Source organism: Callionymus lyra, chromosome 10 (genome assembly GCF_982586985.1).
Source record: "Callionymus lyra chromosome 10, fCalLyr1.hap1.1, whole genome shotgun sequence".
NCBI lineage: Eukaryota > Metazoa > Chordata > Actinopteri > Syngnathiformes > Callionymidae > Callionymus > Callionymus lyra.
The window spans coordinates 5,010,136-5,026,389 of NC_141827.1; the positions used below are offsets into that span (position 1 = coordinate 5,010,136).

Here is a 16,254-nt window from a genome sequence, read left to right on the forward strand (position 1 = left end):
GAAATAAACGACTGGATTTTGTTGACGATGGAACTGAAACGTGACCTGAAGTTCAAAGGAAATGAGCCTCGTTCTGATTAGAAACTAGGGCACAATATATCGAAAAATATAGATATTGCGATATTTGCACGTGTGATATGCATATTGAAAACATGTGATCATTTACTATTTTTTATTGTATAAATCAAGAATTTCTTAAATGCACACGTTGACAAATAAGTGTCACGTTCTGTAAAGTTGTCAATTTGTACTTCTATGTCTTATTGTCCTTTACGTCTCCGTCCGTCTGTGAACTGTGCAGTTTTCAGCGTAATTATAAGAAGTGTAAACCTGTCCGTCTTCACCGTATGCTAACGAGCTAAGTTGTTAGCGTCAATTATAAAGTGTTATGTGTGTGTGTACAAGGAGGTGGATTTATTATTTATCAGTTTGGCGGGAAATCGATGCAAGTCACGCAAAACTGAGCGTTTAAGTGATATTTTTCTACGATCATGTCGGCACTGAAGCGCGGAAATACAGGAAAAGTAAAACATCGCATCGTTTTCTTTCTCTAAACCCCTGGACCTGCACTATAGTACTCGCTCGTGCATGTGGCTACATTTTTAGGTGAAAGAAAAAATATCGCATTAATGTCGATATCGCACTTCAAGACACCGATATGGAATATGGCACTTATTTCCGATATCGTGCAGATCTACTAGAAACTCAAAAGCATCGTCTCCGTCTCTACTCGTCCAGATGCGGTTTGTAATCCAAGCTCGGATTAAGACGTGAAGATCAATGACCCCCCGACGACCCCCCGAGACCCCCCCGCCCCCCGGTCATCGGGATAAATCCTGGCGTTGCTCCAGATTAATTCCGGGAGATAGACGGGCCCTGGAGAACCTCGGATTGAATCCTTCTCCCGGGAGGGAAGAAGTTGTTAATGAGTTCAAGTGATTTCATAATTATGTATCGAGGTCACGACGACGAGCACCTCAAAGATGTCGCTTCACTTTCTTTCTCCTCCTCCCTCGACGCCATTCCTGGTTCTTCCGTGGGTCCAGAGGATGGTTGCACTTGCGGGTGTCGCTGGCGTTAAGTGGTCGTTGTGTTGATGTTATGCTGTGAGTGAAGTGGATCATTAGCCACGGCTTTAGAAAGGTTGTGTAGATAATGAAGGACGCACACTTTTCTTCAAGTCATCGTTCACCCTTTGTTCAAAATCCACTCGCGTTCTACTCCATCTTTGTAGAGTTGCAGACAAAAATCTTTTGTTCATCTTAATGTAGCGACTGGAGCTCAGGACACACCCACTAAGTCGGTAAATGCTCTGCTTCAATAAAGCTGAAGGTCAATAAAGTGCTGGTCTATATAAAGGGGTTGTTGTTGTGATGCATTGTGGGTACTCAAGTCTGATTTGACTGTGGAGCAGCTGAGAGTAGAGTCAGGTTTACATGATAGGGGTTGAAAAAATGGCGACACACCTAAATATTGCAGTATCTTGCAACAAGTCAATGTGTTTTTGTGTTGCAATTAGACTTTCAACCTCTAGAAATCCTGCCGATGACTGAGGACGAGAGGATACAGTGATTCCAGCAGCTTTTAAAGCTGATGTTTGGACATATTATGGTTTGAAAACAAATGAAAGTAGTTACGACTTCGTCAAGAATCATGTGGTCTGTAAATACTACAACACCAGAGCCAAGTACTGGACAATACTACACATATATACTTGTTACTACACTATCACAACACCAGAGTCAAGTACTGGACAATACTACACATGTATACTTGTTACTACACTATCACAACACCAGAGTCAAGCACTGGACAATACTACACATATATACTTGTTACTACACTATCACAACACCATAGTCAAGTACTGGACAATACTACACATATATACTTGTTACTACACTATCACAACACCAGAGTCAAGTACTGGACAATACTACACATGTATCCTTGTTACTACAGTATCAGGATATATCGTATCGTTGCCCCTGTATCGTGATGTATATAATATTGCCTGGAGTTGTATTGATTTTGCAACAGTGATGAATGTTATAGTGAGGATGAATACTCACTGGCTTCTTCTTTTTAATATCATAAATTCTCATATACTCAAATAATACTTCACACATCACTCTTGATCCTTTGCGGAAAGGTAGATTTCACGAAGAGTATTTCAATCAACTCTGTGTTCGACTAGTTCTGTCTGATCGCTGGCACCGTTAATTAATTCAAAATCCACTCCGAAGTTCACAAACTCTCATTTTAGCGTCTGCTAATCTGTCGTACCGGCGACGATGGTTATTTTCGCCACATTTCGAAAGGAACCGTCGAGCAGAACCATCACTGCACTCGAGGCATCAGTTGCGAGCCGCGACTGGAGTGAGTCACATCCTGAGCTCACACATTTCTGCGGTGGGATCGCCAGCCAACAGTCTGCTCGACAACACGAGCATAAGTCGACACTCGGAGGCTTCGCACGCGTCCGTCTGCGCCTCGTGTTCGCGCCGCGGTGACGAGACGCTAACGCTGCTCACGGATCCACGACCGTCTTCAAACCCTGACGTTCAAAGGAGCCCAAAATAGGAAACTATTTGTGGAAAATGCTGATCAGGATGTGGCGGCGAGGAAGTGACAGGTTTTATTTTAGAAGTATTTGACGCGTGGATTGTATCTGGAGCTACTTTATCAAGTACTTTAATTAGCTATTGATCTCCTGCTGTGATCAATGAGGCCTGCGAGCCAAACCGATGCATAACCTCTCACTGTATGGGTGTTTGGAAGGAAGACGCTGCCATACGTTTAAAGACGATCAATAGCGACGTGAGTCGTGTGTCTCCTTATTATTATTATATTCTGTGAGTAAAACTCTGGGACGTCATGTCCTGTGAGCTGAAGGTTCTGCTGTCGTCGTAGTAACATGTGTATCCTGGTACCTGGAGGAGTCGCACCTTTGGTTGCGTCCCGAGATAAATATCTTTACCAAACCGTCGCGAACTAGTCGTTGGTAGTGAAAGAAAATATTGATTTAACGATACATCGCAATGTTTTTAGTCCCGATAATGTATCGATATACATTTTTTATCTTTGAAATGCACATTTGTTATGGTTTATATTTCAATAGTGTGTATAAAAGACGATATTTGACGATTTATTTTGCAATTAAAACTCGAATATTTACTGCGTCTGGAAAAGCGCTATATACTGTAAATACAAATTACTTACTTACTTACTTACTGCGTTTATTCATTTTTATGTGCTGCAATAAAACTTCTGGCCACTAGTTGACGTTCTTCATTTCCTCCATGTTTAAGTGAAAAAAGAACCGGCAGCATCAAGTGAAAAAGAATATCTAATTATTATTTTAATTCATATTAAATAAGGATTATTTCCCATAATCCACCATCATTTACTTTCTCCGTCCTCTGTTTAGTTTGAGTTATTTGTTTAGTTTATACATATTTAAATGTGTCCCATTATAAAATTCTTGTGTTTTTCATTCATTTAAACATTTATCCAGTATAAACATCCAGTGTGTTGCCATGGCGACAGTAGCCCCAACAGTGGTTGTTGACACAGATCAACACGTTTGAAATTCTGCTGACTTTTGCACATTTTTCCTTCCAAATCTTTCTCTCATTTAGTTTCATATATGATGCGTTTTGGTGCAGTTGTGTTGCTCCAAGAGAAGTGGGCGTGTGTTAGCTCGGCGTGTTAGCTTGGCGTGTTAGCTCGATGTGTTAGCTCGACGTGTTAGCTCGATGTGTTAGCTCGACGTGTTAGCTCGATGTGTTAGCTCGACGTGTTAGCTCGACGTGTTAGCTTGGCGTGTTAGCTCGATGTGTTAGCTCGACGTGTTAGCTCGATGTGTTAGCTCGACGTGTTAGCTCGGCGTGTTAGCTCGACGTGTTAGCTCAGCGTGTTAGCTCGATGTGTTAGCTCGACGTGTTAGCTCAGCGTGTTAGCTCAGCGTGTTAGCTCTATGTGTTAGCTCGATGTGTTAGCTCAGCGTGTTAGCTCTATGTGTTAGCTCGATGTGTTAGCTCGACGTGTTAGCTCAGCGTGTTAGCTCGATGTGTTAGCTCAGCGTGTTAGCTCTATGTGTTAGCTCAATGTGTTAGCTCAATGTGTTAGCTCAGCGTGTTAGCTCGATGTGTTAGCTCAGCGTGTTAGCTCTATGTGTTAACTCAATGTGTTAGCTCAGCGTGTTAGCTCGATGTGTTAGCTCGATGTGTTAGCCTGTTGCTGGACACTCGCCCGCGAAGACAAACGGACACAAACCTGCTCAGAACTGCTCAGAACCAAAGACTTCATCGGCTCTAGATGTCATCAGAGAATGTAGCTCGACAATGTTTTAAATCGTCTGCGACACTGAGAAACGACAGAAACAAATCTTGGTTTAATTGACTGATCGTCTCGTTTCATCAACACTTGTTATGAGTGTGTTTGTCGTTTACGGTCGAGTTAAAGAAGCATCGCTTTGAAAAACAGTTTATGGAACAAAAACATTAACTTTGATTATCTTGGATTATCTTAGATCTCGTGGTTCAACATTCTGATGGAACGGATCGTTGGCAACAAGAACTGTATTTGAATGACACACACACACACACTTAGACAAACACACACACACACACACACACACACACACACACACGCTCACACACACAGGTCCAGAGGTTCCTCTGCCTGCTGACGTGCCAGATCTTTTCAAAGCTCTGTGGTGTGAGAAGTCAGTAACTAGTGTGAGATCCAGCTCAAGATGCGTGACCCAAGACTCTCACTGTGACTGACACTCACACACACACACACACGTGCACACACTCTCACACACACACACACACACACACGTGCACTCGTGCGCCCGGAGCCTCGGGTCATCCATGTTTATGCCAGTTCAAGCAGAAAGCTACTTTGAGGAATCGCCGTTAGAGAAAAGATAGTGACATGCAAACACTTTCCATGGATTTTCTTCGGCTCCCGACGCGACCGTCGTCCATCTTCCTGTAGAAATAATCCTCTTGTTGTGAAGGTTGTGACTCTATTAAATATATTCTTTGTTTCTTAACCCGTACATTACAGTACTTTTAAAAGAAATACATTTAAATATGTCATTTTTTCCGCGTATATAGAAATAAACGAGCAAATGAGCAAGACTGATCAACACATGCGTCTGTGGTGAGATTCTCACTTCACTGACTCGACACCAAGACCTGATCAGTGTCTCAAATCACATACTTGTGTACTTAAACTTAGTATTTTTAGTGCATGAGTGCGTCTCAATTCTTGCTAAATGTAGTGCTTGCATACACACTAAATTGTCACTAAAACAGCCACAAAACTGAGTATTGATCGATGGACACTTTCTACACTAAACATCTCCATCTTAGTGACGTTGTAAATATATATATATAAATATATATATATATATATGCATAGGAGGATGACACATCTTCGGTGCTAATACCGGCGTAAATATCTCATAGTATTTCTCATATTTCTTGAAACCAAACGTGCTGCCAGCAGGTGGCGATAGTGTTCCTACATCTGGTTGATATCATCGTTAAATAAAAGTAGAAGAAGAAGCTGTCGCGTCATTTCCTGTTAGTGTGTAGCAGCAGAGTTTGATTTGAGACATACTATCTGTGGAGAATTAGTTACTAGTTAGTACGTACACTAAACTGATGATACTAACCAGTGCACTAAGAGAAGTTTGTGATTTGAGACACAGCACTGATCAGGTGATCCAGGCCATGTCTGCTGGTCCGTCCAGGACTGGGTGTCGGTTCTTTTGAGGCACCGACCCAAATACTTTGGTAGCATCAAGTATTGAAACGTGCTTCATCTTTTGCTGCAAAACATGTGATCAAAACTGGATTATGTGTAGATTTCTCAGAAGAAAAACTGACAAAATCTGTGAAATTTACTAAAACTTAAACTCAAGATTTACACTAAATTTAATGTCATTTTTTTTTTCGTTAAGGTATTGAAAACAGTATCATTCAGGAACAAGTATCGAAGTAATAGTAATAATTTTTGATCGACATCCCCGACCTGTCGCACATTTCAGTATAAGTAGTTTAATTCAAACAAATCAAATGTTTTGATTGACTGTTGTTCTCCAAAACAACCTTTAGCTCTCTGGATCAATAGGTGTTTTTGTATGTATTCATAGTATTTATTAGGTTTTATTTATTCATTTATTTGATTGTTTTTACATGTATTCATGGACGTTTGTCCGGATGGATTTATTTATTGATGCCGCACAAAATAATTTCTCCTCCAGGGGATCAATAAAGTATCGATCCATCTATAAAGAAAGCGTCCCATTGGTTAATTTCGTAACTAGTAGAGTGCTCGTCCAATCAGCTGGAGCGACACACGCGTCGTCCATCCAGGTCTGTATTGTGTCGATAAAGTTTTAACTTATTATTAATGGAGTAAAATGTCAAAGCAAAACTGACAAAACTGTTATATTTGACAAGAATCATGAGACTTTATTTAGCATCTTAAAGTATTGTTAAATGAACAAAAATACATTTTCTATTGATATGAATGATTTTAATTTGAATTTAAAATAATAGAAACTAGGATTTTACAGCCATAATGTGTGTTATTGATCCCTTAGATGTAAACAAATGTTCTGCCTGCATTAGTGGTCCAGGAAGCACTTTGCATATCAGCCAATGTCCACACACACACACACACACACACACACACACACACACACCCACACACACACTTCTACACACACACACACACACACACACACACACCCACACACACACTTCTACACACACACACACACACACACACACTTCTACACACACACACACACACACACACACTTCTACACACACACACACACACACACCCCCACACACACACTTCTACACACACACACACACACACCGACACACACACACACACACACTCTTGCTGGGCCTCATCAGTCCAGCGGTGTGTTCAAGGACACAACCCTGGAGTATAAATCACTGCACAATCTTCCTGGAGTCGTTTAGACTCAAACGTTTCTCCGAGTCGTTTTAAATGAGAAAAGTTTTGTGCTCGTGTCGGCGCTGAGTCACTCGTCCTCGCCGGAAGACATGTTTACGTTGACGGCTATTTTTATTGCAACCCGAGCTCGTGTGGAAAGAACTGCTATCGAAGTGGATGAGATGTTTCTGGAGGTGGATCTTGTGGATCCTTCGCTGGTTTGTTGTTGCTCAGGAACATTTGTTTCGGTCGAACCAGCGACGCGTCGTGTGCTACGAAGATGATCAAATACAGGTTCCAGGGTTCCTTCAAAAGTCTTAGTCGTCAATACATTCACGAGTCTAAGAATAAGGCCTTGATCACCTTTAGAAGTGTTAGAAAATATAATATTGAGATATATTATGATATATTCTTTAACAATACTGTATCAATATTTGCTTTAAAATGAATTTTTGATGTATTACTATAGTTCTATTATTATTTTTACTCCAATAAAGTGTAATTAATTTTTTTGAATTAACAATTAAAATGCAAATATATCACAGTGTTTGTTTATTGTTTCTTTGCAATTAAACTTCCCGCCACTAGATGGCAGCAGTCATTACATCCACCGCAGCTAAAGGAACAATTAAACACTGCGAGATCCTGGCAATGACTGAGGACGAGAGGATACAATGACTCCAGTGGCTTTTAAAGCTGATGTTTGGACATATTACACATATATACTTGTTACTATACTATAACAACACCAGAGTCAAGTACTGGACAATACTACATATATATACTTGTTACTACACTATCACAACACCAGAGTCAAGTACTGGACAATACTACACATATATACTTGTTACTACACTATCACAACACCAGAGTCAAGTACTGGACAATACTACACATATATACTTGTTACTACACTATCACAACACCAGAGTCAAGTACTGGACAATACTACACATATATACTTGTTACTACACTATCACAACACCAGAGTCAAGTACTGGACAATACTACACATATATACTTGTTACTACAGTATCACAACACCAGAGTCAAGTACTGGACAATACTACACATATATACTTGTTACTACACTATCACAACACCAGAGTCAAGTACTGGACAATACTACACATATATACTTGTTACTACAGTATCACAACACCAGAGTCAAGTACTGGACAATACTACACATATATACTTGTTACTACACTATCATAACACCACAGTCAAGTACTCCTCAATACTACACATATGTACTTGTTACTAGAGTATCACAATATAATGCAATATATCAACTCGTTGTCCCTGTATCGTGATGTGTATCATCGTATCAACAGATTCTAATTTGAATCAAAATGTCAAGAATCTAATTTTCTATTTCCTAACAAACGTAAACACATGAAGTATGAATGTATTTTGTTTAATATCTGATACATTAACAACACAATAGTGAACTAACCAAACCAGGTTTTTTACACTTCATCATGTGGTGAAGGTTCTGGAGATAGACTCTGATTGGTTGTGAAGTCTGGACCACATCCTTAACCAAACCCATGACACGTCTCATGTATTTGCTGCTTGTTTTGATTTTAATGATTGACAGGAGCTGCTTCACATCTTAGATTTTTCTGCTCGTCATTCGTCCAGATCTACTTCAGACTAAAACACGTTTCTTTCCTTGTTCTTGTAGTAAATCTGATGCACTTTAAGTATTTATTTTAAGATGTAGTACCTTGTACGAACCGCAGCCAAACTTAACACATCCAGTTGCTACAAAAACTATAATGTTTTTGTTTGCAAATGATCTTTGAGCTGCAGGTTTGAAACCCAGCGATGCCAGTTCAAGAACCAGATCTTTGTTGGAGGGAAACAGGAAGTGAATCTGTGATAAAAGCCTGAGATATGGACCATTAGACGGACATGGATGAAGTCAAGGTCACTCGTGTGTCCACGTCACCTATGCAATGGATTCGTTGTCCACCACATTCTTCTGTTAACATCGTGCGTCCATACGTTCTTCAGGATCACGTCTTGAGTCATGACGTAAAGTGACAAACCTCCAGACATGTGGTTCATGGTGAGAATCACCATCTGGAGATGAATCTTCTAATGTGGCGACACTGACATTTGTGTGTTGATGACACACATGCACAGACTCACACGAACACAACTTTAATCTAATTTGATCCAAAAAAACACGTCATTTCTCGGTATCGTCTCCTCGGGCTGGACGACACAAGCGCCTCTTTCTTCCTCCTGACTCTCCGACTGGATCTGCGGTCGTGATTCCTGATCGTCTTACGAGGTTTGTCTGTGGAAACGTTGAACAGATGCTTTTGTGTCGTCGAGGCTCGAGTGAAGATGCAGCGACGTAGACCTGATCAGTGTCTCCATGAAAGTTTGGCCACATATGGTCCTGGAACTATCTGCTTGTTTTGATTCTTTTGAAGGACACACTTTATATCGGTGTCATTAGAATATTAATTGGTTGGATTTAACATTACACCATTGTGACCTTGACCCAAAGGCAACACAAGGGATACCACAAACACATTTGTTTTCAGACCTTCGGGTCACCTTAACCCAAAGACAACACAAGGGATACCATAAACACATTTGTTTTCAGACCTTCGGGTCACCTTAACCCAAAGACAACACAAGGGATACCATAAACACATTTGTTTTCAGACCTTCGGGTCACCTTAACCCAAAGACAACACAAGGGATACCACAAACACATTTGTTTTCAGACCTTCGGGTCACCTTAACCCAAAGACAACACAAGGGATACCATAAACACATTTGTTTTCAGACCTTCGGGTCACCTTAACCCAAAGACAACACAAGGGATACCACAAACACATTTGTTTTCAGACCTTCGGGTCACCTTAACCCAAAGACAACACAAGGGATACCATAAACACATTTGTTTTCAGACCTTCGGGTCATCTTAACCCAAAGACAACACAAGGGATACCACAAACACATTTGTTTTCAGACCTTCGGGTCACCTTAACCCAAAGACAACACAAGGGATACCACAAACACATTTGTTTTCAGTCCATCGGGTCACCTTGACTCAAAGACAACACAAGGGATACAACAAACACATTTGTTTTGTGCTTCTGGGTCACCTTGACCCAAAGACAAAACAAGGGATACCACAAACACGTTTGTTTTCAGGCCTTTGGGTCACCTTAACCCAAAGACAACACAAGGGATACCATAAACACATTTTTTTCAGGCCTTAGTGTCACCTTGACCCAAAGACAACACAAGGGATACCACAAACATGTTTGTTTTCAGGCCTTTGGGTTACCTTGACCTAAAGAAAACACAAGGGATACTACAAACACATTGGTTTTATGCTTCTGGGTCTGAATCAAGTCCTAAATCCATCTTGATCCTTCAACCCTGAACCATCACGTGACTCTGAACACAAATGAACACCATGAAGGTTCTGCAGCTGAAGATGATTTGGTTTTAAAAATATCTCAGAGACACTTCTCTGGTGAATCAAAAATACTTCTCATCAAACACACGGAGGTGATGGTTCTCGACACACTTGTGTGTAACCGGAGCTCAGCACGTGATCAAAGACTCGCTCAGACAGGAAGAGTATTTTTAAAGACATCATCTCACAGGTTCACCACGATGTCAGCTTTCATCGTCAGAGATAATCCTGGAGATCGAGACGACATCGTCTGTGACGCGTCACTAGTGTGTCTTTTCCAGCTACACACTTATCTGTGATGTGTCCACCAGGGGGCACTAGAGGTGTTAGTAATGGTGTTTCTTATGAGGAATCTGTTGATACGATACGTGTCGTGATAGAGATAGAGAGTCAATGATATGATATATTGTGATAGTGTAGTAAGTATATATGTGTAGTATTGTTAGTACTTGACTCTGGTGTTGTGATAGTGTAGTAACAAGTATATATGTGTAGTATTGTTGAGTACTTGACTCTGGTGTTGTGATAGTGTAGTAACAAGTATATATGTGTAGTATTGTCCAGTACTTGACTCTGGTGTTTTGATAGTGTAGTAACAAGTATATATGTGTAGTATTGTCCAGTACTTGACTCTGATGTTGTGATAGTGTAGTAACAAGTATACATGTGTAGTATTGTCCAGTACTTGACTCTGGTGTTGTGATAGTGTAGTAACAAGTATATATGTGTAGTATTGTCCAGTACTTGACTCTGGTGTTTTGATAGTGTAGTAACAAGTATATATGTGTAGTATTGTTGAGTACTTGACTGTGTTTTTTTAATAGTGTAGTTACAAGTATATATGTGTAGTATTGTCGAGTACTTGACTCCGGTGTTGTGATAGTATAGTAACAAGTATATATGTGTAGTATTGTCGAGTACTTGACTCTGGTGTTGTGATAGTGTAGTAACAAGGATATATTTGTAGTATTGTCCAGTACTTGACTCTGGTGTTGTGATAGTGTAGTAACAAGTATATATGTGTAGTATTGTCCAGTACTTGACTCTGGTGTTTTGATAGTGTAGTAACAAGTATATATGTGTAGTATTGTTGAGTACTTGACTGTGTTTTTTTAATAGTGTAGTAACAAGTATATATGTGTAGTATTGTCGAGTACTTGACTCCGGTGTTGTGATAATATAGTAACAAGTATATATGTGTAGTATTGTCGAGTACTTGACTCTGGTGTTGTGATAGTGTAGTAACAAGGATATATGTGTAGTATTGTCCAGTACTTGACTCCGGTGTTGTGATAGTGTAGTAACAAGGATATATGTGTAGTATTGAGGAGTACTTGACTCAGGTGTTGTGATAGTGTAGTAACAAGGATATATGTGTAGTATTGTCGAGTACTTGACTCTGGTGTTTTGATACTGTAGTAACAAGGATATATGTATAGTATTGTCCAGTACTTGACTCGTGACTTTGTTTTCAAACCAAAATATGTCCAAGCGTCAGCTTTAAAAGCTGCTGGAGTCACCGTATCCTCTCGTCCTCAGTCATCACCAGTATTTAATGTTTCTAGGGGTCGGAAGTTTAATTGCAACAAAAATGAAGCAACGTGAATATATTTTCAAGGTAATTGATAATAAAATGTAATTACTTTATACACACTTTATTGAAATATCAACAATAAAACAACGATGATAAAATAATAATAATTTAATTGAGAAATAAAAATTAGATGGAAGTGCAGTTGAAACATCGACACGTTCTCGTGAAATAAATATTGCAATATTTATGTGTATGGATATTTTCTTACACCCCTCAACTCTCTCATTACATCACATGACCGACCCTCAGTGGGTCGATCTGACCCGGACCTCTGGTCCTGCTGCTCACCTGACGCTCGTCCTCCTTCTGTCGTCGATCTCGACCTCATCACTGAGACGTTCAATCAGGCGTCGACGTGAAGAAGAAGTATTTGTTCATCGAGCTTCGTTTACGGTGAAGAAACAGAAGAAAAAGATCAACTTCATGACGACGTTTACGCTCCTGAAGTATCTTACTGGTCATAATGTTCTAGTTTTACTACACAACTGTGACTATAACTAGTGCTACTGAGTTAATGGAGCTTCAGCTAATGCTAGCTGCTACCTTCTGACTGCGTTTGCTTATTGCTACTAATATTACCACGACTACTAGAACTTCTACTCATAATATCAACTGCCACTTCAAGTACTTCCATACAACTACGACTATTGCTACTGAATTAGCTTAGAACTGCTTATGCTAATGCTACTACTATTGCAGTTGCCTAATATTGTAACTGATTTATTGTATAGTGCTAATGCTACTAATTTACCTGTTGCTAATATTAGTAAGTAAGTACGTTTTATTTGTAAAGTGCCTTTCAAAGACCACTTAACACCCTATGCTTCTACAGTACCTATTACTAATATTACTACTGATTTAGCTTCTACCTGCTAATGCTAATGCTACTATTGTATCTGTTTCTTATATGACTTCTAATTTTAGCTTCTTCCTGTTAATGCTACTACTGTAGCTGTTGCTTGTATGACTACTAATTGTAGCTTCTACCTGCTAATGCTACTAATTTCCAATATAACTACTTATTTTGCTTTTATCTGCTAATGCTAATGCTACTACTATACCTGTTAATAATATGACTACTAATTTTAGCTCCTACCTGCTCACGCTAATGCTAACAGTCTTGCTAATATTACTACCATTCTCTTGCTAACGACAACTTTGCAACAAAATAAATCAGCTTTGCTGCACGACACTGTTAATACTTGTGTAAATGTAATAACATCGTGTTCACAACACAATGTTTCCAGCGGCGCCGTCGACCGTGAACACAAAACTCGTAGCCTGCAGACGCGACGGGTGTCCGGTCCCAAACCTCATCAACATCTGGACAGATGTTTAGTATTTTCGCAACCTTGAGACGATGCAGCTGCTGTGAAAGTGCAATTTCAGCAAAAACTTTGATTAATACTCGTGTCCTTGGAAGACGCCAGGATCTGATGGTTCCCTTGATTACTGTGTGGAGGGAAGACAAGACGGATGAAGACGAGCAGCAGGAGTGTGTGAGAGTGTGTGAGAGTGTGTGTGTGTGTGTGTGTGTGTGTGTGTGTGTGTGTGTGTGTGTGTGCGTGTGTGTGCGTGTGAGTGGAATCACCAGAGGTCATTATTCTAGAAACATGGCGACGGAGCAGCGCCAGAATTCCAGTCACGTTCAGCCTAGAATTGACTTCGTCCCAGAAGCTCTGCACACAAAACAAACACGTCGTTCACTCGCCGAAGACCATGTTTCTAATCAGGCGAAGCTTCGTGGGCCGAGAGCGAAGCTTCGTGGGCCGAGAGCGAAGCTTCGTGGGCCGAGAGCGAAGCTTCGTGGGCCGGGGGGCGAAGCTTCGTGGGCCGAGAGCGAAGCTTCGTGGCCGAGAGCGAAGCTTCGTGGGCCGAGAGCGAAGCTTCGTGGGCCGAGAGCGAAGCTTCGTGGGCCGAGAGCGAAGCTTCGTGGGCCGAGAGCGAAGCTTCGTGGGCCGAGAGCGAAGCTTCGTGGGCCGAGAGCGAAGCTTCGTGGGCCGAGAGCGAAGCGTCCTGCGGTGTCGCCGCCGCATCAACGCCCGCCGAGCATCTTAGCGCCGCCCGGACCTGGACCCGGAGTCACGGATGAGTCACGGCTGGAAAAGATGGCAGCGGAATCAATAAGGAACGGATCATGTTCGTCTCTGGTGGACGATCATGGATTAAAATCACACGAGAGAAAAAACCTTATCAGTCTTCGATCAAATCACAATTAGTCGCTCGCAGCTGATCCTCGGTTGACGTAACAATGATTGACGAATTCTTCTTTTTCTCTCCATGAAATATTCATGTGTTCATTAACAAATCTCATGTTTTTTATTAAACATGATTCATTTTTTCAATTTTTAAAATACATTTTAGGGACTTTTTATTACATAAATTTCTTTTTTTGTGAGATTAAATTTATCCTTTTTTGTTTATGTACCTTTTTAATTTTTACTATTCAAATATATGTTTTAATTATTGTGTTTTAATTATCAATATTCTCAGTAAAATATTGAATGTTTTCTTTAGTATATAATACTTAATACTTTTTGAGAGAAGAAGATGGTTCCAAAGCTTAGGAGCAACAGTCTGGAAGGATTTCTCTCCTCTGGTCCTGAAGTTCAGGAACCATCAGTAGATTCTGATCCACAGACCTCAGAGCCCGAGCTGGGGTGTAAGTCTGGATCAGATCACTGATGGAAGGTCTGACCATGAATAGATCTGAAAGTAAGAACCAGAATTTTAAAATGATCCTGAAAGAAACTGGAAGCCAGTGAAGAGTTTGAAGGAGAAATGTGAGTTCTTCTACTAGAGCGGCTCAGAATTCTGGCTGCAGAGTTTTGTATGAACTGCAGGCGAGAAGATCCTTCTTGTTTAGACACTAAATAAACTGTTACAATAGTGTAAACGACACAAACGCATGGATTACAAGATCCAGATCGTAGTGTGACAACATTTTCCATCTTTTTCTTATATATATACACTTACGTCTCACCTATTTTCTTCTATATTTTTATAATATTGTTGCTTGTTTTAATTGTTATTTACATAATTAAAAAAACATCAGAAGGATCATCAAGAAATCTTAAACATTTTTCTATTATTTTAAAAAAGGAAATAAACTTTTGAATCCCTTTTTTAAAATACTTTAAGGTTGTGTTTTTTTAAATGACTTGCTTATAGATAGATGGATGGATAGATGGATAGATGGATGGATGGATGGATAGATGGATAGATGGATGGATGGATGGATATAACTTTATTGATCCCTCAGCAGGTCTCCTTCGGGAAATTAGTTTTTTTCCCAAATATCAATACACAGCAATACAGATTATTTCTGCGGAGCCACTGGAAAGGCTGCCGTCCTCAGCGGCACCTTATATACTCAATTTTATTGTATTTTCCTCATCATTGAATATTCTTGGGCCTAATATTCAATGTTTTATTCAAGTAATTGAATAATGTTCTACATTTTTCTAGACTATTTCTTCAAAACTAATGTTTTATTTATTTTATTTTTTTAATCTAACATCTGCATGTCTTTTCTCAAATATTAATATATAAGCATTTATTTTATAGTTTTTATAGTAACTGTGTTCATCACTCTCAGTACTTTATGATTTTTATCAGGATTTTATATTTTCTTCTATTATTTTTAAATGTTAACCCTCAATTCTTTGAATAATAATTATAATTTAATATTTATATATTTTCTTTTTTCTATCCACTGCCATCGTTGTCAAACCCTCTCAGTGCTGCTTCTTTAGATGATATTTCTGCCAGTTTTAATAGTATTTTCTTCATTAGAAGATTAAAAAAAAGTCTCATATTATAGATAAAGTTGTTTTTTACGTCATTATTTCATCCTCGACTTCCTGTGATTCAGTTCTGTGACTGAATGAAGGGATGGAACGAGGGAAGAAAAGATAAATATCATGTTTGATGATGATGTCGTGAGCGTTACTTAAGTATCCTCTCGTCCTCAGGTCTCTCCGGGAACCCCGTGGACCTGGAGAAGCGTCACACGGCGTACGGCAGGAACTTCATCCCCCCGAAGAAGGCGAAGACGTTCCTGCAGCTGGTGTGGGAGGCTCTGCAGGACGTCACGCTCATCATCCTGGAGATCGCCGCCATCATCTCGCTGGGCCTCTCTTTCTACCATCCACCAGGGGGCGACAGTGAAGGTCAGCGCGTGCCCCCGGCATGCAGGTCGCGAGGTGAACTC

The 16,254-nt window shown here is 40.1% G+C and overlaps 1 protein-coding gene across 3 annotated transcripts in view; it reads left to right on the top strand.

Annotated features, from left to right (window-relative positions):
* LOC148069980 (plasma membrane calcium-transporting ATPase 1-like) overlaps positions 1 to 16,254 on the top strand; it is a 93,115-nt gene that overhangs the window by 42,316 nt on the left and 34,545 nt on the right. For all 3 annotated transcript variants that reach the window (XM_087801308.1, XM_087801306.1, XM_087801307.1), the window contains exon 3: positions 16,016 to 16,213. In XM_087801308.1, the coding sequence (XP_087657434.1) occupies positions 16,016 to 16,213 (198 nt within the window). The remainder of the gene's footprint in view (positions 1 to 16,015; positions 16,214 to 16,254) is intronic.